Source organism: Lepidochelys kempii, chromosome 7, assembly GCF_965140265.1.
Source record: "Lepidochelys kempii isolate rLepKem1 chromosome 7, rLepKem1.hap2, whole genome shotgun sequence".
Classification (NCBI taxonomy): domain Eukaryota; kingdom Metazoa; phylum Chordata; order Testudines; family Cheloniidae; genus Lepidochelys; species Lepidochelys kempii.
In genome coordinates, this window is record NC_133262.1 from 4,472,627 (window position 1) to 4,496,095 (window position 23,469).

Here is a 23,469-nt window from a genome sequence, read left to right on the forward strand (position 1 = left end):
ACGGATGGGTAGGATCCCCTAGGGGACTAACATGAAGGGGAAAGGAGTCCAGGAGAGCTGGCTATATTTCAGGGAATCCCTGTTGAGGTTACAGGGACAAACCATCCCGATGTGTCGAAAGAATAGTAAATATGGCAAGCGACCAGCTTGGCTTAACGGTGAAATCCTAGCGGATCTTAAACATAAAAAAGAAGCTTACAAGAAGTGGAAGGTTGGACGTATGACCAGGGAAGAGTATAAAAATATTGCTCGGGCATGTAGGAATGAAATCAGGAGGGCCAAATCGCACCTGGAGCTGCAGCTAGCGAGAGATGTCAAGAGTAACAAGAACGGTTTCTTCAGGTATGTTGGCAACAAGAAGAAAGCCAAGGAAAGTGTGGGCCCCTTACTGAATGAGGGAGGCAACCTAGTGACAGAGGATGTGGAAAAAGCTAATGTACTCAATGCTTTTTTTGCCTCTGTCTTCACGAACAAGGTCAGCTCCCAGACTGCTGCGCTGGGCATCACAACAGTCATACTGCTCCCTTACATACAGTGCTACTCCCCCACCTTCTCTGCCCTGCCTGTCCTTCCTGAACAGTTTATAACCATCCATGACAGTACTCCAGTCATGTGAGTCATGGGGAATAGATGGCCAGCCCTCTGTGGAGAAAGAGGTGGTTAGGGTCTATTTAGAAAAGCTGGACGTGCACAAGTCCATGGGGCCGGATGAGTTGCATACGAGAGTGCTAAAGGAATTGGCGGCTGTGATTGCAGAGCCATTGGCCATTATCTTTGAAAACTCGTGGCGAATGGGGGAAGTCCCGGATGACTGGAAAAAGGCTAATGTAGTGCCAATCTTTAAAAAAAGGGAAGAAGGAGGATCCTGGGAACTACAGGCCAGTCAGCCTCACCTCAGTCCCCGGAAAAATCATGGAGCAGGTCCTCAAAGAATCAATCCTGAAGCACTTACATGAGAGGAAAGTGATCAGGAACAGTCAGCATGGATTCACCAAGGGAAGGTCATGCCTGACTAATCTAATCGCCTTCTATGATGAGATTACTGGTTCTGTGGATGAAGGGAAAGCAGTGGATGTATTGTTTCTTGACTTTAGCAAAGCTTTTGACACGGTCTGCCACAGTATTCTTGTCAGCAAGTTAAGGAAGTATGGGCTGGATGAATGCACTATAAGGTGGGTAGAAAGTTGGCTAGATTGTCGGGCTCAACGGGTAGTGATCAATGGCTCCATGTCTAGTCGGCAGCCGGTGTCAAGTGGAGTGCCCCAGGGGTCGTTCCTGGGGCTGGTTTTGTTCAATATCTTCATAAATGATCTGGAGGATGGTGTGGATTGCACTCGCAGCAAATTTGCGGATGATACTAAACTGGGAGGAGTGGTAGATACGCTGGAGGGCAGGGATAGGATACAGAGGGACCTAGACAAATTGGAGGATTGGGCCAAAAGAAATCTGATGAGGTTCAATAAGGATAAGTGCAGGGTCCTGCACTTAGGACGGAAGAACCCAATGCACAGCTACAGACTAGGGACCGAATGGCTAGGCAGCAGTTCTGCGGAAAAGGACCTAGGGGTGACAGTGGACAAGAAGCTGGATATGAGTCAGCAGTGTGCCCTTGTTGCCAAGAAGGCCAATGGCATTTTGGGATGTATAAGTAGGGGCATAGCGAGCAGATCGAGGGACGTGATCGTCCCCCTCTATTTGACATTGGTGAGGCCTCATCTGGAGTACTGTGTCCAGTTTTGGGCCCCACACTACAAGGAGGATGTGGATAAATTGGAGAGAGCCCAGCGAAGGGCAACAAAAATTATTAGGGGTCTGGAACACATGACTTATGAGGAGAGGCTAAGGGAACTGGGATTGTTTAGTCTGCAGAAGAGAAGAATGAGGGGGGATTTGATAGCTGCTTTCAACTACCTGAGAGGTGGTTCCAGAGAGGATGGTTCTAGACTATTCTCAGTGGTAGAAGAGGACAGGACAAGGAGTAATGGTCTCAAGTTGCAGTGGGGGAGGTTTAGGTTGGATATTAGGAAAAACTTTTTCACTAGGAGGGTGGTGAAACACTGGAATGTGTTACCTAGGGAGGTGATGGAATCTCCTTCCTTAGAAGTTTTTAAGGTCAGGCTTGACAAAGCCGTGTCTGGGATGATTTAATTGGGGATTGGTCCTGCTTTGAGCAGGGGGTTGGACTAGATGACCTCCTGAGGTCCCTTCCAACCCTGATATTCTATGATTCTATGATTCCTGACCAAATTTTCATGTGTAAAATTGAGCAAATGGAATTTGAGGTTGCGTGCATATAAATTTGGCTGTGAAAAAAACGAAAGCACAGCAATGATTATAAATGCATGCTAGGGTCCCTTTTGAACTTTGGTCGGTGGTACGTTTGACCATTTCTATTTTTAAAAACAAACTTTTTTTTTTCCCATAAAGGAATAATCATTTGGTTTAAGTGCCAAAAATGTGCCCTGTTTTTTTTTTGTTTTTTTTTTTGTCATATCTGTTTCCATTATATGGAAAAAACATTCAGTAAGGAACAGGCAACCGCGCTCTTTTAGCATCTGTGCTTTGACAGGAACAGAATTATTCATATTTTTGAGTATTGAAGGCGTCTGAGACCGTGCACACCAGTTGCTGCTAGGTAGCAGAATCTAAAATGCCTCCAGTACATCACACATTTACAACTCGTAGCAGCAGCACAGGAAAATATCATGATTACAGGAATGGTGCTCAGGGATGCAGCTGTACCTTCCTTTGATGTGATCAAGGCCGCTAGAAACCTGTGTGGTTTAGTGAAACGGAATTCTGCAGCTTTTCAATCCTGCCTTTCTGTGTTCTAAGTTAGGGCATATTTCAGCAGATCTGCCAATCTCCTTGCAGTCAATTAAACCATGAGAAACCCCACCAGCCAGGAGAAGTGGGGTAGCTCATTAGCTCTGAGAAGGCTAGATAAACACAATTGTGGATCAGTCTTAATATGGACTTTTGTTTAAAGTCCGGAGAAGATAAAGCCGTACAGAGAAAGTGAGGAAGGAAGACAGACACTTTCTCTGTAAAGGAGAATTCCATTGTTTGGATAGCTCACAGGCATAAAGCACTTATTAAGCACCTTACTGGTCCCTTTTCCATAGACATAGTGGGAGGTTCAGCTCATTAATCATGCAGACTGCAGGGGATAACTGCAAGGGAACAGTGGAGAGGCCATCTAGCCTGCAGCTGTTTCCTTCTTTTATGGTGCGTTCTCCCAAATTTAAATGTTACAAAACTGCAGCTGTTAATTAATCAGAATTTGTACAATATATTTGTTTGGATTTCAAGATGAAGTTATGTCAGTTTTGCTCCAAGCTGTGTCCGTGAAGTGTGAGAACAAGAGGTCCTGAAACAACTGAATTCCACATAGAATAAAAATGCACCTCTTGCATATTGTTCTTTGATGAACCATGCAGGTTTTCAGCGCTGCATGTCACTGACTTCAGATCAGTTTTGACTGTGTGAATTACACATGATGAAATCTGTTTTATGTGACTATACAATAGACCTGCAAAACCCAGCTGCCTAGCTACCTGCCTATCTGCCTTTTTAGGCTCACAGAAGTTGGATAGAAAAGACATATTAGATTATCAATTCCAATCTTTTGTCTGTGCAGAGTACAATTTAAAAGTATATATACATTAAATGATACATAGAAAAATGTGATTACAGTGAAACTTCCTCATTAATTCTTGCTCTAAATGTTGGGAGACCAATTGAAATCAGAGAAGTTTGCAGTTTAGCAAGTGTCTGTGACGGAGACAATGTGTCCAGTGCCGTGTTCTGTAATTTTGGCCTGCCGGGAAACAGTGTCTCATGTTGGCCCCACCTTGATGCACTACCAGGGCTGTTCAGACATCCTCCTCAGAAGGAAAGTGGTGGAAGGATAGGCTGTCTGTTCAGAGTTCTGATGGGCCTGCAGGAATGAAATGGAAGCTGACCGATTGACTGTGGAGATGCCTGTTTGATCAGAAAGGGAAGGTTTTCAGAAAGGCTGACCTCATTCCTTTCCTCTTCCATGGACAGTAAGAGAGAGAACCACACCTGAATGTACTCCCGTGAATCAGCTCAGTGCACTGGAAGTCAGGGACACTATATTTGCCTGAAGGAGATGTCTCCAGCCTCAACGGTGTCCTCTCCTGCCTGGAAGAAAAGACAGAGGAAGAATTGCCATATGCAGTGTTCCTTAACAACATGGTTGCCCAGCAGCTCTGCTTACTTACCTTGCACTGAGTCGAGCCACATTAAGAGAGACCATTTTAAGAGTGGGGCAGCATTTCCAAAGGCTCTCTCTATGACGATGATTCTGCAGACTTACCCTTTGCTTCCTCTTCGTTCCCAGAGCCCCAGCCGTTCCACAGAAACACTGGATGGGCAACCTGGCTCTGGTTCCCCATTCTCAGCCACACTGTGTAATGTAACTATCCCTATTTCAGTGTTGCAGCTACTGTTTGATGTGGGACCAGTACCTTATGTGGTGCTCTCTAACTGGCCAGGGAGAGCATGATGTCACATGTGCTGGCTCCACCCCCCAATAGAGCTTTCTGGGTCTGCACTTTTATGGACTGCTAAGCTGAAGAGCAATTTAATGGGGTTCTACTGTCCTGCCATTCTGAAAACTGTATTATATTCTTTCCTAAGGTTAAAAAAAGATAAACCAATTGGAAAAACAAATGTGTTTCACACCTGTGTTATACCCGCTACATTAAACACTGATGTTTGGCCCAAGATCAATGAACGTTTCAGGTGTCCTTTTCATAATCAACAAATAACTCTTAAAGAAACTTTCTGACATGGTTTTATATTTTATAACTATGACAAAATACATTGTAAGCAATGCATATTTCAAAGCCATCCATGAACATGATATCTGTTTTAAAGTCATGTAAAATATGTGTAATTTTATTTGTTATTCTTTCCTACAGAGAAAGAGACCTTTCTGGATCCCTTTGTACTGAGAGACCTTCTGCCGACGTCACTGGGAAGTTATTATCGCTATACAGGTTCTCTGACAACTCCACCATGTAGCGAGATTGTGGAATGGATAGTTTTTCGCAGGCCTGTTTCTATTTCTTATCACCAGGTAAGCTTATGCCATTAGTAATGGCTCTATCTTGATTTGCCCTCTAATACTCAAAAACAGGTGTTTTAATTTAGAGAACCAAAAAAAAAAAATCTGTTGACAAAAAAAGGAAATATTAGAGGGTTTTTTTTTAATATATATTGATTCTGAACATGAGCAATCAAACTTAAGGAGAAAATACAACATGAAACCCAATTTCCTTTTAATGATTTAGCTAGTGCTGGTTATTTTAAGATAAAGCTAAGCTATCGTCTAAATATTTACATAGAATCCTTTTTTCTTCTTTTAAATTGAAGGTTTGTTTTGAAAGTAAAATAAGTAACTTTACACAGACACGTATTTAGTACTTCGAAGTAATTACACTAGGAAAGAAATGTTACCATTAATTTGCTATCTTTAACTGTTGTTACAGCATAGTGAAGCTGCCATTATGTGCTTATACAAATCTTTAAAGCTAGCACATAGCATCTCTTATTGTAGATTGAGGCAATGACTGGAACTTGTATTGAGAGGAATCCCACAATAACAAATGAATATATGCAGTCAAGTGTTTAACTATTAAAAACAGTTTGACATTTTAAAACCGTTGTTTTTAGAAAGACTTCCTGTTAAATTCAGATTCTCCTTCAATGTTCTTGTTTTGCTTCAATTGTTGAAAACAGAGCTGTTGTAAAATAAGCTATTCCGGTAAAAGTTAGTGAAGTATCTAACTAGAAGTGAATGTAAATATGTCAGTATACACACTCCATAGACAAATGTTTAAACGATCTAATACACAGCTTAAGGAATGAGTGTCTATACATCTGGGAATAATGCTTAAATTATCCAAAAGTACAAAGTTTGGTTTAAAAGTCATAAAATAAATATAGTACATAATCTGCAATATCCCAAAATAAGGAAAATAAATTTAACAATACGGTTTAGATATTAGCATCCAAATATTCAGGTATGTCACTCATAAAAGGGTATTATACTAAGAGTAGCTTGTAGAAAGCAAATATAGCAATGAGTGTAGATGATACCCATATACCCCACCTCCACCAGGGGGTTGCACAGCTGTACCTACAGTGGCATAGATAAAATAGTACATCTTGTATGTGTAGACAAGCTTTCCATGTTGATTTAACTGGCAGTGTGGAATAATTGTATTATTTCCCCCTGCAGCATAAGACGGAGATACACGTAGAGATGTAGGTTCCAACCTGGCCAATACTGTAATTATTATTTGTCCCTTTTTCAAAAGCAGCACAGTGTAATCCATTCCCTTAGTTTACCTTTATCACAAACCACAGGAAACAGTCTGTAATCCCACATGGAAAAAGTGATATTATTTAAGCTCTGCTGAAATTCCAATAAAATCCTTCCAAAGTCTTCATGCTCCATCACTGTCATCTCGCCTTACAATTAGACAACAAAACAGGACAAGGCCTGCCACCCCCCAAATGCATTGTAAAGCTAAGTGCATTCAGTGACCCAAAGCATAACATTATCTCTCATAATACATACCTCTGAGTATTTTATTGTGATTATAATGGGTTCAGTATTTTAATTGCCATTTATATATCCATCATTTAGAAAACTGTTCACATCAGGTTTTTAATAGTTTGTAATTACATGACTTTGAGTTTTAGATCACTTTCCTCCTTACCTAGAACGGTGCCTTAAGAGCTCTTTATTTCATTTGAACTAGAGCTCTCACTCCCTTGAAGGGCACAAATGTAACTTCCTCTGTTCTGCCAGCAGTGATGGATCAATTAATAGCTAATTTGTGTTACATAATATTTTTGTAATAAATCATTTCAACTTTGGTTTTATACATCAGCATGTAAAAAGGAAAGTTAAAATTGCATTTGAAACGGCAGCAGTTCAAATGCAGTTATGCCTCCCCAAGGTAGCTTGCCAGAAGAAAATAGTTTAAAAGTTCTTTTAAAGGGTTTAAAAAGTCAGGTTAATGTCATGGAAGTAGAAAGGTAAAGACTTAACTTAGAGTGAGCAGTTGGTATGTAAGTTCTTGATCCTGCATCGACCTTATGCACCAGCTTAACTTTGTACACTGCAAGTCGTCCCACTGTGTTCAGTGAGACTGTTCCCAGTGCTTACAGTTAAGCAGGTGCATAAGTCTTTGAAGAATCAGGGCACAAGAGCGATTATCAGGAACCACGTGTTTTCTCTCCCTTCCTTCCTCCCTCATAAGAAAAGTGTAGGATAATAGTCTCTTCATCCTTGTATCTACCTATGTGTGTTGCCCCTAGCTTTCCCCATAAGTGGTGGTTAGAAATTCCATGGGAGCAGGATTAGATCCTCTGAGTCTTTCTTATTGCAATATAACAAATTGTAGTTCTTGATGTGAATTATAACCCGCCTAAGCACCTCCCTCACCCCAGATTTCATTCTGGCATCTTTCAGTTGCCTGCATCAATGAGGGAACATTTCATTTTTTTATCACTGTTGCTGCTTGATCATTAATACTATGCCCACCTCTTTAAAGGGCATGGACTGGACAATGGCACGCACATTAAACAAAGAGCTGAAATGACATCACTGTGGGCAGTTGACTAATAGAAGTTCTCCACATTCCCACAAAGTAGATAACACGGGGTCAGTCAGAGCTGTGGTGTCGGACTGTTCAGTGTGTGTTACTTACCTCTCTTTGCCTCAATTCCTCCATTTGTGTAACGAGGTTAATAGTTCTGTATTCCATTGGGGAGTCGTGAGGATCACTGTTTGCAAAGTGATTTCAGCTTCTCATATATAAAAGGTTGTACAGGTCCAAGTTATCATCAATGATATATTAATTTGAGGGCAGATGAATTCTCTTGATACTCCGTTCCAAGTTCCGTACCTTAATCCAAAATTGCCAGACTCAGGATTAGAGATGTATAACAAATCCCTTCCATAATCTCATTTCTAATTTTCTTTGGGAGGCTCCCACTGATAGAGTTCTAAATTTTGTCTCAAATTAGCAGGCCCAACACACCACCGAGCTCCAGCCATGCCTTCTATTGAAACGAAATGGGTTCAGTTAACTCTGTCCTGCCCTAATGATCAGAAGAAATTTTACAGGTTTCAGTTGAGTAGCTAGAAATCACAGAGCATGGCAGAATGGGCGGCCTGGACAGCGGCACAGAATGGGTGCTTCAAGGTTATTGATCTGTGCGGGAAATTAAATGATTTTAGAGGGTTCCCAGACTCCAGTGGGGAACCCTGGACAGGTCTGTTAAGCTTCCCTTTGATTTTTTTAGAGAGACGCTATCAACTAAGGCTATGATGTGATTGACAATATAATAGTTTTTTTTCCCCTGGGTCATTAGTTCGTGTCTCAAAACTGTCACATCCTTCTCTGTAGCTTTTAGTGTAAATATACTTAATGAAAAGGAGGCAGGTATAGCTTTCAAACTGTGGTTTGTCATTAAGCTGTAAGAGAAACTCAAGTCCCTCTAAAGTCTCTGGGCCAGATCCCGCTTCCACTGAAATCAAAAGCATTGACTTCAAGGAGAGCAGGATTAGATTCTTTATACTGCTCAGTCTTTCTTACTAATTCTAATTCTTGATCTGAATGATAACAAGCGCTTAATAAATGCTGGATTGACCTCAGCAACCAACTGAACAAACAAGTTAACTGAATCTTTTCAATTTAGTCTGCCAGTAGTTTTTCTCTAGGAAATATTATCCTTTTTCTTAACAGAATGCACTTTTAAACTACAATTATATCTTAGAAATTAATACATTATAGTTAAAAATAGCCTGGATCTGCATGCAGCATAGGAAGCAGCAACCTGTTCTCTTGGAGAGAATATGAAAGAATTAAATGTACCAAATAATGTGACACACAAAATAAATACCAGGAGCACGGTTAGGGTTTCTCCCTTTGTAATGAAGCAGGCGAGAGAAAATGTCAGTGTGGCCCAGTGGACAGGACACTGGACAAGGGATTAGGAGATCTTGTTTCTAGTCCTGGCTTCCATGCTGACCTGCTGTTTGACCTTGGGCAAGTCACTTTATGCCTCAGTTTCCCCATCTGGAAAATGGGGAGGATGCTTTTGACTTCCTTTGTAAAATATTTTGAAATCTGTCAATGAAAACTGCAGCCTGACAGCGACATGTCAGTGTAAGTAGGTAGAGGGACTATATACAGAAGAATGATTTTGTGATGTAATGAATAAGTGTACAACACTTCTCAGTATAATATTAAGAAACAACATGATATAAGCAGAGAGGGAGGGAGGGGCTGGGGGGGTTGTCTGTGCGCATATTAAAGGCTTGAAGGCAAGGGAGTCCAAGAACAAATGTTTTCTTTCCTGTGTCAGACTCAAAATCAGTCTTGGCATCAGCATTTCCTGCCATTTTACATTCTTATCAGCCACCCGGATTTTACCACATTGTTTTTCTAATTAATGTTCTTTTTTCTCTTCCCTGCCCTGATGGCCACGTTCAGCTGGAGGCGTTCTATTCCATATTTACCACAGAACAGCAAGATCATGTCAAGTCTGTGGAGTATCTAAGGAATAACTTCCGACCGCAGCAGAGTCTGAATGACAGGGTGGTGTCCAAGTCTGCTGTGAAAGATGCTTGGAGCCAAGATGTGATGGACATCTTAGAAAATCCATTTGGCACAGAGGCTTCCAAAGGTAGATTGGGATTAACTGCATTTGCTGAATGACAGCTTTGTTTTTTTTTTTTACGTAGGGCTTTCAATTAGTTGTCACTAGAAGTACAGGAGGTTCTAAAGAAATATAGCAAGACTTAGTGAAACACTGTAGTTATACTTTATTATATTTAATACAGTTATGAGGCACTGAATTTTATTTTCCCCCACAATGCTCAACTAGCCTATGGAACTCATTGCCACAAGGAGGCTAAGAGCGTCGAAGGATTCAAAGAAGAATTGGACATTTATATTGATAAATCTGGATCTTCGAGAAAGGATTTTAAAAAATAGCCAAGAGTTTTAGAAGGGCTATAAGACCTTTAGGTTCAGGGCATAAACCGACCTCTTGGTAATGGCAGTTGGGAAGAATCTACCCTTGTGGAGAGGTTATTCTGTAACTCCTTTCTTCAGTGTTTGCTGCACCTCCCTGTGGAGCAGCAGCTGGTGTTTGCTGCTCTCGGAGATAGGTGGACCTCAGTTTGGAAAAGAGCATTAAGAGCCACACTGGCACAATTAGCCACATGGCTGTCAGACTGCTTTGGACGCACTCAGCAGATGTGCAGGTGTAAATAATACTTTCAGATTTATTTCTTGTATGTTTATGTTCCATTTTTCCTATGGGATGATTTTATTAGGCAGAGCTGCTGGGGGATGATCTGTGTTTGCCAGTCATTCCCTTTGAGAAATGCTCACTTCTTAAATAATCTATCAGGCACTCACCTGCCTCAATAATGGTGGAACTCGATGGGGTTGGTGGTGAAAGGGGACAGTCCCAGCTGTGAGGGAGACAGACATTCTCTAAGAACACTAGGTAGCTCCTCCCCTCAGGAGTCTCTGGCACCCATTGGCCAGCTGGGGAGGAATGGGTGCTGATTGGCCAGCCTTCCCCAGCTTCCAGGATTTAACCTGGAGCAGGGGCCACATGGAGCCCCTTTCAGCTCTGTTCCAGCAGCTCCACCCTACCTACCCAAACTAGGAATGGGAATCTATCCTGACCGTGTCTAGCTAATTGCCCATTCGGGGGGTCAGGAAGGAATTTTTTCTCCCACGAGCCAATTGGCAGAAGACCAGGGAATGTTTTGCCTTTCTTGCAGCACCTTTAAGCCACAGAGGTTAAGCCACTTAACTGAGATATTGGGGTTGAGTTGTTTATTGGTCGCCACTTGCAGCCGGTTTCCAGTGCAGTTAAGAGAATAAAATGGACAGTTCCCAGAGATAAAAAGATCTGGGATTGTGGTGATGGGCCTTGAGCTCATGGGATGGGGTCTGACTTTGTTGTCTTGGCGGGCCAGGGTCTGACTTTGTGGCCTTTGCAGGCCAGGGTCCCCACCCTTCTGTACCCTCTGTCCTCCTTGGAATAGGGAGGGTGCAAGGACTCAGAGAGCTGAGTCTTAGGGGGCAGGCTGAGGAGAGCCTACTCCGAGATATGGGTTATATGGTAAGGAGCCCTGTAACCCTGGCACTAGTTAAGAGTTATATGGTAAGGAGCCCTGTAACCCCCACACTGGAAGTAATTAAATATCCTGATATAGGCAAATATAAGTGATAGGTGTGTAGTGCCCCTCCACTGTGTTAAAGTTTAATAACGTTGTGACCTGCCTCTTCAAATCCATCTATGTGTCTGTCTTCATTTTACCGCTGTGTCCACATCAGTTGAGTGGATTCAAATATGCACGTCCATGGCTGGCACTTTGGCCTAGCTGGGCACAGACAGCATACCTCTTGTGGCACTCAGCTGCCGCCCTCATCTTCCCAAGAGAACTGGGACAGAGCGGGGCTCTCTGGGCTTTATTATTCTGTGGCTGTGTTTGTTCAATAGAGAAGCACATAAAAGGCTGCTTTGGGACAAGTAATTTATATCAGGAGTGAGAAGAAGAGATTGTCAATCAGAATAATCCAGGCTGTGCTCTGGCCTGAAAGTTTCAAGCGGTGTTTTATCAGCATCATATGCCAATATTTATTCCTTCTGATATATACTGCGCGAGTATTATTTACCCAGAGCAGTAATGGAAATTAATAGTTTACATTATGTTAAAATGACAAAACTGACTAGCTTTTACTGTGAGTATAGCTCAGGTACCTCTGTACCATGTGGTATAATACTGCAGAAGGTTTTACTGCTTTGGCTGAATGTTTGAATACTCTTTGTCTCACTGGACTGTTTTTAAGATCATAAAAGATTGTTTGTGTGCTCCTTCCTCCCCGGCCCCAACCCTCCCAAGTAAATAGCTGAGACCCACAATTGTAAATTATAAAATGCATCCGATGAAGTGAGCTGTAGCTCACAAAAGCTTATGCTCAAATAAATTGGTTAGTCTCTAAGGTGCCAGAAGTCCTCCTTTTCTTTTTGTGAATACAGACTAACACGGCTGTTACTCTGAAACCACAATTATAGCTGCATGTTACAAATACTATGCAATGGATTAGCCTTGAAATTCAAAGTGTTGCCATTGATCAAAGCCCATTAAAGTCAATGGAAATTTCCCCACTGACTTCTCTGTGCTAAATCCAACCCTAAGGCCCTGATTCAGCATGTGCCTAACTTTAACGTGTGAGTAATTCCAGTGAACCAAATGGAACTACTCACATATTCAAAAGTTAGGCTTAAGTGCCTTGCTGAACAGGGGCCTAAATCTGTATGGAGAAACCTTGTATCAGCTGAGATCAGTTCAGGCATACTGACCATCCACAGGTGTTGTGACCACCTTGGCATTTGGGGGCAGGGCATTGGTCAGTGGAGGGCCCTTGATTTTGGAACCTACACTTGTCTAATGGCCCATTTTGCTGGACTTTACGTGGGGTCCACTCTCTGCTAGCAGCACCTCCTGCTGGCTGCCCTGGGAATTAGCTCTGCCAGGTTTGCACTCCCCTTCTGTCAGTGTCTTCCCGCATGCTGTCTCACCCTGCGACCCCTCTCACTCCAGGGACTGCAGTCTCCCCTTCGTGGCTTGACCCTCCAGTCAGGCCACTAAGGTCTTCTCCTTCCGGGGAATTCAAAGCCTTTCCAGACCCACTCTCTGTCTGGCATCTCCAACGCCTTATGGCACTGCCCAGTGGCTGACAGGGGAACCCAGGCCCGCCCTCTACACTGGGTTTCAGCCCTCTGACCCTATAACAAACAGCCAAGGTCTCTTTACCATCCTGCCCCTTCCTGCTATTTCCCTGGGCTTCTTCCTACTTATCTGGCTTCCCCCCGCCTCTGGGTTTGCCGTTCTTCCAAATCCCTCCACTCAGGCAGTGACTGTAGCCTACTTCCCTGCAACCCTTGTCTGCAGCCAGCTACCTGGCTTTCTATAGTCCCCTCCCACCTCCCATTTCTGAACGGGTGAGCCTGTTCTTTAATTAGGACTTCCCCTCAGCATTCAGTCTACCATCTGGCCTCCATTAACCCCTTCCACTCCTGCGTTGAGTGGACACCCCATCACAGGTGAGAAAAGAACCACTGATTGTTTTCTCTAGGCCTTTTCCTCTGGAGGCTGACTGTTGGTGAGAATTTTATTTGCACTGACTCTGTCAACGTGTTGTAACTTTTCCAGCTGCACATGTACCAAGGGACAATGGCGGCAGGTGCATTTTTATAAACTTAAAAGTAAATAGGTTGCTCTGGTGTTACCAAAATAAAATGGATTGTAGCACATCCCTGCAAAGGCTATAGGGCCGAGTTATATCTGCTTCAGAGATACAGCAATGCAAATGTTCCTGGCCCCTTCCTTGACGAAGGTGAATTGGGGAATGAAATGCCTGGTCCACTGCACATTCTGAACTACTGACATATAAATAAAATGACTTGAAGTCACAATACTTGAGTGAAAGCTAAACCTATTGTTTATTCCACTAGGAAATACAATGCATCATTATATAGTGTTATTCATGCAAAAGTACTGCAGCACAAAACATTTCACAGCCAGAGACAGTCTAGCATACAAATATAAGACTCCAAGGTTAACATAACATATTAAACCTTCACATATTTAACATCCGTCTACATTCAGTGGCTGTCATGGAAATACCAGCATTTGTCAACAGCTAACATATTGTAATATCCAAGATTACCATAGGTTTCAGAGTAGCATCCGATGAACTGAGCTGTAGCTCACGAAAGCTTATGCTCAAATAAATTGGTTAGTCTCTAAGGTGCCACAAGTACTCCTTTTCCTTTCAAGATTACCATAGTTTCTCTTTATATGTAGAATAAGAGATATTTGCGGTAACTGTATGATAATGGTTGGGAAATGTTGACTTTTTAATAGCTTATGTTGTAATATATTGTAGGATTGGCAGTAGCCATCTTAAGCTTTTGTTCATGTGAGTTCTTTATGTCATGAAAACCCTGTGAACTGTTATAAATCTAGAAAACTATTTATAGTACTTAATAAGCCATTTTATTTTATAGGAAAAGGAGCACAGAAATTTACAGGATGTTTGGAATAATTTTGAGAATCACCCACTTAACAGTGCCATGTGTCTGTCCATTAATAAACTGAACTGACCTGAACTGTTCTGGATATGCCATGCATCAATATTGGAACTCCTGTTCTTTAGATAGCAAAGATCATTCAAATCAGATCAATGGTGACCAGCTGGCATGACCAATAAGCTATGAAGATACATAATAGAAAGATCAGTTTGTTTGTCCAGTTCCCCTGAATGTATGTTTCCCCATATAGGGCAGCAACTCGTAGTGCTTAGCAAGTGGAATTTCTTTGATTCTCTCATCCCATTTCCTTCCATTGGCAGAACCTCCTGAAATTCAATTTTCTTAGGACTACTCTATCTTAAAAGTTAGGCACATGCTTAAGTACCTTGCTGAATCAGCACCTCTGACCTGAGAATAACATTTAAATTGATCCTTCTACATCAAGAAAGCATACAAATCTTAAGTAACAGTCCAGTCACTGAAATGTACAATTATGACAGTCAGAACAACCTCAGCTGGAACATGATTTATTGATTAAGGGGCATCAGCCAGTAATAAAACGTAAAATAACCTTTTGATGATCCCAGATTAGTGACGGATTGTGGCTCTAATCCTTCAAACCCTCAGGTGATTTATCCCATTGAATTTAATAAGACTACTCACCTGTTTAGCGCTATGGATGTGTGTCAGGGTTTGCAGGATTGGGGACTGCATGTGTAGACTTAAAAATGAGAGCTGGACAGATATTAGATACAATTTTAGCTAAACAGTAAATGAAATGGGTAATGTATTGAATATATTATTTGACTGATATTCTTTAACTAGTTATGAAACTTATCAAATATTATAAAAATATTCATCAGATAACATGTAACAGAATGATGATGGCAATATTAGATTCATACCTCTGGACCATCTCCATTAATATTAATAATTGCACTTTAAAAACAAAAAACCTCCCCATAATAATTGGTTTCTCTATTTTCTGACTTGCCCACCTGAGTTCAGATTTCTGTGTTTGTCAAAGAGCATCACACATTACGCTACTGTGTTCAGTTTTTAATGAGCCGAGGTAGGATGATTTGTGATGATTATTAGCATAATAAGTGAGCATGACACTTAAGAGTGAAATAATAAACAGGGTCCTCTCACTAAAGAGCTTACAGTCAACGGGCTCGACTCTCCAACCCTGAAAATCCCTTACTTTCATAAGTAGCCCCATTGAAATGAGATATACCACCAAACAGTTGGTGCAGCTGTTGCAAAGAAAACAGACCATTCTTAATTCATGACATGGCGTGTAACTTAAGGAGAAGTTGCTGCCTCTCAAGTAGTTGGTTTCAAAATGCAACTGATTTGCAATAAAGTCTTTGCCTGTATTTCTGCTACTGATTTGGGCTCTTAAACAATTGTTTGTACATATATATAGTTTGATTATGAAAGCCTTGCCTTTCACCTTTCAGTCTCATTAGATGAGCTATAAGATTCACAACAATGAAACTAACATCCCATGGGGAGGTGCTCTTGACATCAGAGTTCTCTTTCGCAGATGCTTGATTACTTCCCCAAAGGTGTCTGATTGCTCTTCACTGGAGTCCCATACGATGCAGTTTGCCATCAGTGGGAATTTGTCTTAGAATACCACCTTTAATTATGATCCTTGACTTAGTTAACTAATGAGCAGTCATAATTTCACTACAGTGGCACCTGATGGCTTTTGACTCTGAGTCAACATCTGGGTTATTTCTCTAGTTTTCCACATGTAAATGTTTTTCATATTTAGTGCAACAGGTTAATCCATCATGATGCACTTAGTTTGGAAGTCATTGTAACCTCCAAGTAATTAAAACTATCTAGAAGATGTGTTTTTTGTTGTTGTTTTCCTGTATGTTTCGCACTTGGGGAAATGCTCCGAATATTGACTTGGAGTCAAAAGTACAGCACTACTCAAGCAAAGCAAGGTAGTTCAGAGTCACTGTTTCACAGCTCCTGACATCAAAAATGAAAGCAATGTGTCCTACTGAAGTTCTTCCTTTTTTTCTGAATGTCATCACATACTCTTAGAAGGACTGTATCAGAGCATGGCTTCAATTAGCATAATCCAAAAAAAGATGAATTTTTCTGGAAAGTGTGCAAGGGGAAGAAGTATATGAAGATGCAGTCATTTGGGGGCAGACAGTTTCAGGCATGAACAGTAATATTTCAGAATGAAATGAAGCAATGTGTCTCAGTTATATTGTCCAGTACAGGCAGTCCTCGGATTTACGACACAATTGGTTCTTGAAAATTGTGTCATAAGTCGAAATATTGTAACTCAGAACCGCAATCCACTCCATTGTGGGACCGAGCATCATAAAGTCGAAACCAATTGTCGTAAGTCAAATCAGGGTGTCGATTCAGAAACATCGTAAGTTCCGTTCGTCGCAAGTTGAATGTTGTAAAATCGAGGAGTGCCTCTGTTTGTGCCCTATGCTTTATTTTTCTTTTGGAATGAAAATCATCAGGAATAAAACGGAGTCTCTGGTCTGTAGATTTGATGCTGTCTTGTGGGAAGATAACGAGACTGTAAGTCTGGGTGGCCAGCCACTACCAAAGGTAGAAAAGTTCAAGTTCAATAGTACAGGAGAATGGTGATCTCAATGGTGAACTCCTAAGCAGGACAGGAAGGGCATTAATTAAAGGAGATAGGTGAGAGCAGTGATCTGCGATAGGAGAATGCTTATCATGTTGGAAAGTAAGGTCTACTAGATGGTAATTAGGCCTGCAATTGTGTGTGGTTCTGAGTGCTTGGCACTGAGGAATAGACAGGAGCAGATCTTCAATACAGTGGAAATGAAAATGTTAAGATATGGATGCTTGGAGTTACAAAGATGAACCATGTTCGTAACAAACAAATTAGGGAAATTGTGAAGGTGGCACCAATGATGGAAATGCTGAGGGAACCCAGGCTTAGATGATTTACGCACGTGAAAAGAAGATCGAAACAATATATAGGAAACAGGGTGTAAAAGTTTAAAGTGCAAAGTGAGAGAAAGGTTGGAAGACCTCAGGCTAGATGGATGGATGTCATACAAAAGGATTTCATTAGCTGCAGAGTTTCCAAGGAATTGCTTCAAGCCGGACTGGAATAGAGTCCTCCATATGGATGGGACTAGAGCTACAAGAAGAATAATTTGTTTTTCCTTTTTAAGTGCCAGTGTTTTATGTAGTCCTCAAGGCAACCAAGCAGTTCCCTTGATTTCTTTCTGCAGCTCCAAAGAAATCGCTCACTCAGGAAGGTTCCTTCTCTTTAGGAGTTGTATTAAAAGTCTGAGGCAAACAAAGAATCTTGTATAGCAACAAGTCCTAAATGCTCATTTCTGTCTCCCCTGAGAGACCTAATCTTTTATCTGAAACATAGCATACGTGAGAGATACAGGTTTAAAATTATATATTACAAATATCTTAACTTGAAATCACCAACAAAATGATAAAACATTATTTATTTCCTCCCATCTTATCGTTAGTTAGGGAAAATGCAAACGAGCAAGAATCATTTTCAGTGCACTTACCATATGGTCACGGTTGCAGCTAATCTTACTGCCTTTTATAGAATCTGTTCCACCCACTGATTGCACTCTGGGTAAAAAAGTTTTTCTTAAACTTCCTAAGAGGCAGGGTTTTTTCTTAGTTTCTGTTCATTCCCTTTTGTTTTTAAGATTCTTTTGCAAATTTCTTTGCGGGATCACCTTCATTGTTATGCCCCTTCACATTTGCATATACCTTAGCCACATCACCTCTTACTTGTTCTTTCCTTTGCAGATAAACCTAGTTATCTCAATATTTAAACTATTCTAATCATTTTCCTAAGTTATGTCAGACAGTGAGCTGATAATTCCATGCATCTTCTCATTACCACCCGACATGCTTTTCCTGATCAGTATCTTGCATTGCAGTTCTTCAGCCCTTGTATTACTATTTATATAGCCCTGTAGGTGTGCACTATGCAAACACGTTAAACCGTGCCCTGCCCCCACCCCAAGGAGCCCAAAATCTGAGACACAGAGAATACAAAGGATGAGGGATCAAAGTGAGACTAGGAACTGACACTTTTCAAAAGGAGATACTCCACTTTTCTTACAAAAATTTATAAGCTGCTTGAAGAGTACTTGTGGCACCTTAGAGACTAACCAATTTATTTGAGCATAAGCTTTTGTGAGCTACAGCTCACTTCATCGGATGTATATTGTGGAAAATACAGAAGATGTTTTTATACACACAGACCATGAAAAAGTGGGTGTTTATCACTACAAAAGGTTTTCTCTCCCCCCACCCTACTCTCCTGCTGGTAATAGCTTTAGATAAGCTATTACAAACCGGAAAGTGGATTGGGGGGTGGGAGGGAGAGAGAACCTGGATTTGTGCTGGAAATGGCCCACCTTGATTATCATACACATTGTAAGGAGAGTGATCACTTTAGATAAGCTACTACCAGCAGGAGTGTGGGGTGGGGGGAGAGAAAACCTTTTGTAGTGATAAACACCCATTTTTTCATGGTCTGTGTGTATAAAAACATCTTCTGTATTTTCCACAGTATGCATCTGATGAAGTGAGCTGTAGCTCACAAAAGCTTATGCTCAAATAAATTGGTTAGTCTCTAAGGTGCCACAAGTCCTCCTTTTCTTTTTGCGAATACAGACTAACACGGCTGTTACTCTGAAACCTGTCAATAAGCTGCTTGGTATCCTTCCAGTTTGGTGTGTCCTGCTGGCTTAGTTTTGTGTTGGTTTAGTGTGATGTTTCCATTGCTGTGACCACTATGGATAGTGAGTGAGTGGTTAATAAACATTTATGAAGCACCATAACTTTGCCTGGTGCTCTGGAGATTAGAGCATGGACAGGGATTATTTTTAAAGAGTGGTATGAATAAAGTGTTAAAAAATGGAACACCGTACATATTGCATCCTCCAGTGGTATGAATGCACAGCTCCTATTAATTCTAATGAGCGCTGTATGTACTCCACAAGGAGTAAAGAGATGTTTTCCATTATATACCTCCTGTTCTGGTGGAAGCAAGATGAGGCTTATCTGTCCTTCATAGAAAACACGATAAAACCACAGTTAACAGGACTAATGCTCAGGGGCTCTGTTTCTGGCTCTGCCACAGAGATCTTTGGCAAGTCACTCCATCTTTCGGATGATCATTTCCCCTACCTAACTGCAGTGTTAGGAGGTGCTCAGGTGATGGAGGCTATATTCAGTTCTATGCAGGGGGCTTCCCAGAAAGGGTTGGAAAGCTCTTCGTAATGTGTGTCTTTGACTTCCTACCATTTAACATACTTGGTTTCCAAAAACTGCTATTATTTGATAGGTTGGAGAGATGCAAAGATATCTGATTTCTGTCTCCCTTCCTCACACACGCCTCCAGCAGCCACCCCATCCTAACTAGGAACTCTCGCTATCAGCCAGTCAAAGCTTACTTACTGGGCCAGTTTAAGTAAATTCCTGGGTTTGTCCATCACATTTCATTTTACAGCTGCACTGACATCACGCACACACGCATTCCTCTTCACCTGTTTTAGAATGATGCTAGTTAGCCCCCTTGTGATGCTCCCTAGGAATTAGTTTTCTAGGTCACTCCTGTACTGGTATGGCTGTGTGCCTCTACTAGGCCAGCCATTTGGCCCTTGAAAACATTTATCATTAATCTCAAAATTTCCTACAGTTCAGACCAAGAGGAGTCATGATACATTCCCTGAATGAAAAGATCATAAGATAAGTGAGGAGCTAATTTGCCATTCTGAACAGGGCATCCTACAGGCACATAATATTGTGCATAGACTCTTGTCTCACTATGCTTGTGCCCACATGTTCCAAAAGAGTGTGATGCACAAGTTGGCCGAACTGTTGCCTGCGAGGTGGCTGCCATGCATCAGAAGGTTTAAATGGATGACCCTTGTTAATGCTGCAGGTATTTCCCTTCTCTAAAAAATCCTTCTTTGTGCCAGCATTGACGCCGTATGTGTCTCTGCACTTGATCACACCTGTTTCGCTATATACCAAATATACCGTACAAATATATAAATACATAGATCTAAGTAGACGTAGGTATACATTTTAAAGGTAAGTATTGTACTATGTATATGCTATGTGTATCTGTAGTGTATAATATATACACAGAGATTGTAGTTCAGATCTTCAGCTGGTGTAGACTGGCATAACTGTGCTGAGCTCAGGGGAATTGTGTTGATTGATACTCGCTGGATTTGGCCTACAGTGTACAAACCCGTGTGTGTGTGAGAGAGAGAGAGAGATGAAACATTTGTGGGGAGAAAACACACCACAGTTTCTGCCTTTCAGTAAAATAGGATTTGTTGCAGTGATGCCATGGAAACTCAAATACTACAAAGAAATCCACACAGGAATGAATCAAATTGCACCCCAGATGCTAGTTAAATATTCACCTCAGGAAATGGGCCATCAGCAGATGGGGCAAAAACTTGGCTTCCCAAAGCTTCTTAAATGGGAAATTCTGTAAGAGCATTTTACCTACCCAGTCACCAGCGGGATGCCTTTGTTTCACATGGAGCATCAGACAACACAAGGTTTTGTCCATGCTTCTTAAGCATAAGGAACAACCTTGTTTGTTTGAAGCATAGTCAAAGGTAAGAGCAGAGAAGATAAATAGTCTGTCTCCTAGATACAGTCTGCCTGTACACTGAAGTAGATCAACACAATTATTTGCGAGTACTGTGCACTCTGTAACCTGTAGACGCCTGCTAGCAAAGTGCAGGCAAAGGTAAAGGATAAAAGTGTGTGTCTCTAAAAGTGATTATTCGTATGTATTAATAATGGTGCTTACAAGGATCACAGCAGTTAACAACATGAACTTAAAACATAGCTGAGTGTTACAGACATTCAGTAAAAGAAAAGTGGCAGGGAAGTTGTAAATCTGCCTCTTAGAGCTCTTCCGTGTATTTAAGCCTGTGTTTCCTCTATGTATGATCCTCATAACCTGTCTCTTTTCCTTAGTGTAGGCAACACACCATTCCAGGACAGAGAATGAATCAGATAGCAAAAAGCATGGTGGTGTTTCCTATGGGTCTCATTCTGGTCTCACCCCAGCTATATACTACAGTATTTCTGTTGAGTTACTCCTGAGTGATGCCAATGCAAGGAAGCAGAATCTGGCCCTTTATTACTTCCATTGCTATGATACTGTCCGTTCAATACATGCAGTGTGTGTGGATTTTGTGTTTGCAGTATGTTTTACTTAGATTGAATCATTCTGATACATTGCATGGGTTATATAAAGTTGGAGGAAGGGGTTGTTAGGAGACAGAATATGCAGGTTTCATATTTGCCCACTTCCTGGTTAGTCTTTAAAATGTGCTTGATTTCTGTATTGTTTGTAGACATGTTTCTCCTGGTCAGAGCGACAGGTTGAAACTAGGACTGTCTATTAATTGCAGTTAACTAGTGCGATTAACTCAAAAAAAGTAATCACGATAAAAAAAATTAATCACGATTAATCACACTGGTAAACAATAGAATACCAATTGAAATGTATTAAATATTTTGGATGTTTTTCTACATTTTCAAATATATTGATTTATATTACAACACAGAATACAAAATGTACAGGGCTCACTTTATATTATTATTTTTTATCACAAATAATTGCGCTGTAAAAATGATAAACAAAATAAATCGTATTTTTCAATTCACCTCATACAAGTACTGTAGTGCAATCTCTTTATTGTGAAAGTGCAACTTACAAATGTAGTTTTTTTTGTTACATACCTGTACTCAAAAACAAACAATGTAAAACTTTACAGCCTACAAATCCACTCAGTCCTACTTTTTGATCAGCCAATTGCTAAGACAAACAAGTTTTTTTTTTACATTTATGGGAGATGCTGCTGCCTGCTTCTTATTTACAATGTCACCTGAAAATGAGCACAGACATGGCACTTTTCTAGCTGGCATTGCTAGGTATTTACGTGCCAGATATGCTAAACATTTGTATGTCCTTTCATGCTTCGGCCACTATTCCACAGGACATGCGTCCATGCTGATGACGCTCGTTAAAAAAATAATGCGTTAATTAAATTTGTGACTGAACTCCTTGGGGGAGAATTGTATGTCTCCTGTTCTGTTTTACCCCCATTCTTCCATGTATTTCATGTTATAGCAGTCTCAGATGATGACCCAGCACATGTTCCCTTTAAGAACACTTTCACAGCAGATTTGACAAAACGCAAAGAAGGTACCAATGTGAGATTTCTAAAAATAGCCGCAGCACTCAACCCAGGATTCAAGAAGTGCCGTCCAAAATCTGAGAGGGACAAGGTGTGGAGCATGCTTTCAGAGTCTTAAAAGAGCAACACACTGATGCGGAAACTACAGAACCCAAACCACAAAAAAAGAAAATCAGCTTTCAGCTGGTGGCATCTGGCTCAGATGATGAAAATGAAAATGCGTCGGTCTGTCCTGCTTTGGATTGTTATCGAGCAGAATCCTTCATCAGCAAGGACGCACGTCCTCAGGAATGGTAGTTGAAGCATGAAGGGACATATGAATCTTTAGTGCATCTGGCATGTAAATATCTTGTGATGCCAGCTACAACAGTGCCATGCGAACGCCTGTTCTCACTTTGAGGTGATATTGTAAACAAGAAGCAGGCAGCATTATCTCCTGCAAATTGTAACCCAACTTGTTTGTCTGACTGATTGACTGAAATAGGACTGAGTGGACTTGTAGGCTCTAAAGTTTTATATTGTTTTATTTTTGAATGCAGGGTTTTATGTACATAATTCTACATTTGTAAATTCAACTTTCATGATAAAGAGATTGCGCTACAGTACTTGTATGAGGTGAAGTGGAAAATACTATTTCTTTTGTTTTTACACTGCAAATATTTGTAATAAAAATAAGCATAAAATGAGCATTGTATTCTGTGTTGTAATTGAACTCAGTAAATTTGAAAATGTAGAAAGCACCCAAAAATATTTAAATAAATGGTATTCTATTATTGTTTAACAGCACGATTAATCGCTATTCATTTTTTTAATCAATTGACAGCCCTAGTTGGAACTATTGATCGGATAGCACAAACATCAATAATAATGTTATCAGGCCTGTCAGAAATCAGCCAGAACAAACGTTCTGATACCTCCGTCTGCTGTTCTGCCATGACAACAACAGCTGCTCTGTCCTGCCGACCGGCTGCTCCCACTCCTCCCAGACACCAGGGAGAGAGGAAAAGAACCATCCCTCCGGCTCCCAGATAGCATGGCAGCCCCCTGCCCTTTCCCA

The 23,469-nt window shown here is 41.1% G+C and overlaps 1 protein-coding gene across 6 annotated transcripts in view; it reads left to right on the forward strand.

Annotated features, from left to right (window-relative positions):
- PTPRG (protein tyrosine phosphatase receptor type G) overlaps nt 1-23,469 on the forward strand; it is a 584,867-nt gene that overhangs the window by 432,209 nt on the left and 129,189 nt on the right. For all 6 annotated transcript variants that reach the window (XM_073350970.1, XM_073350965.1, XM_073350966.1 and 3 more), the window contains exons 7-8: nt 4,950-5,107; nt 9,543-9,735. In XM_073350970.1, the coding sequence (XP_073207071.1) occupies nt 4,950-5,107; nt 9,543-9,735 (351 nt within the window). The remainder of the gene's footprint in view (nt 1-4,949; nt 5,108-9,542; nt 9,736-23,469) is intronic.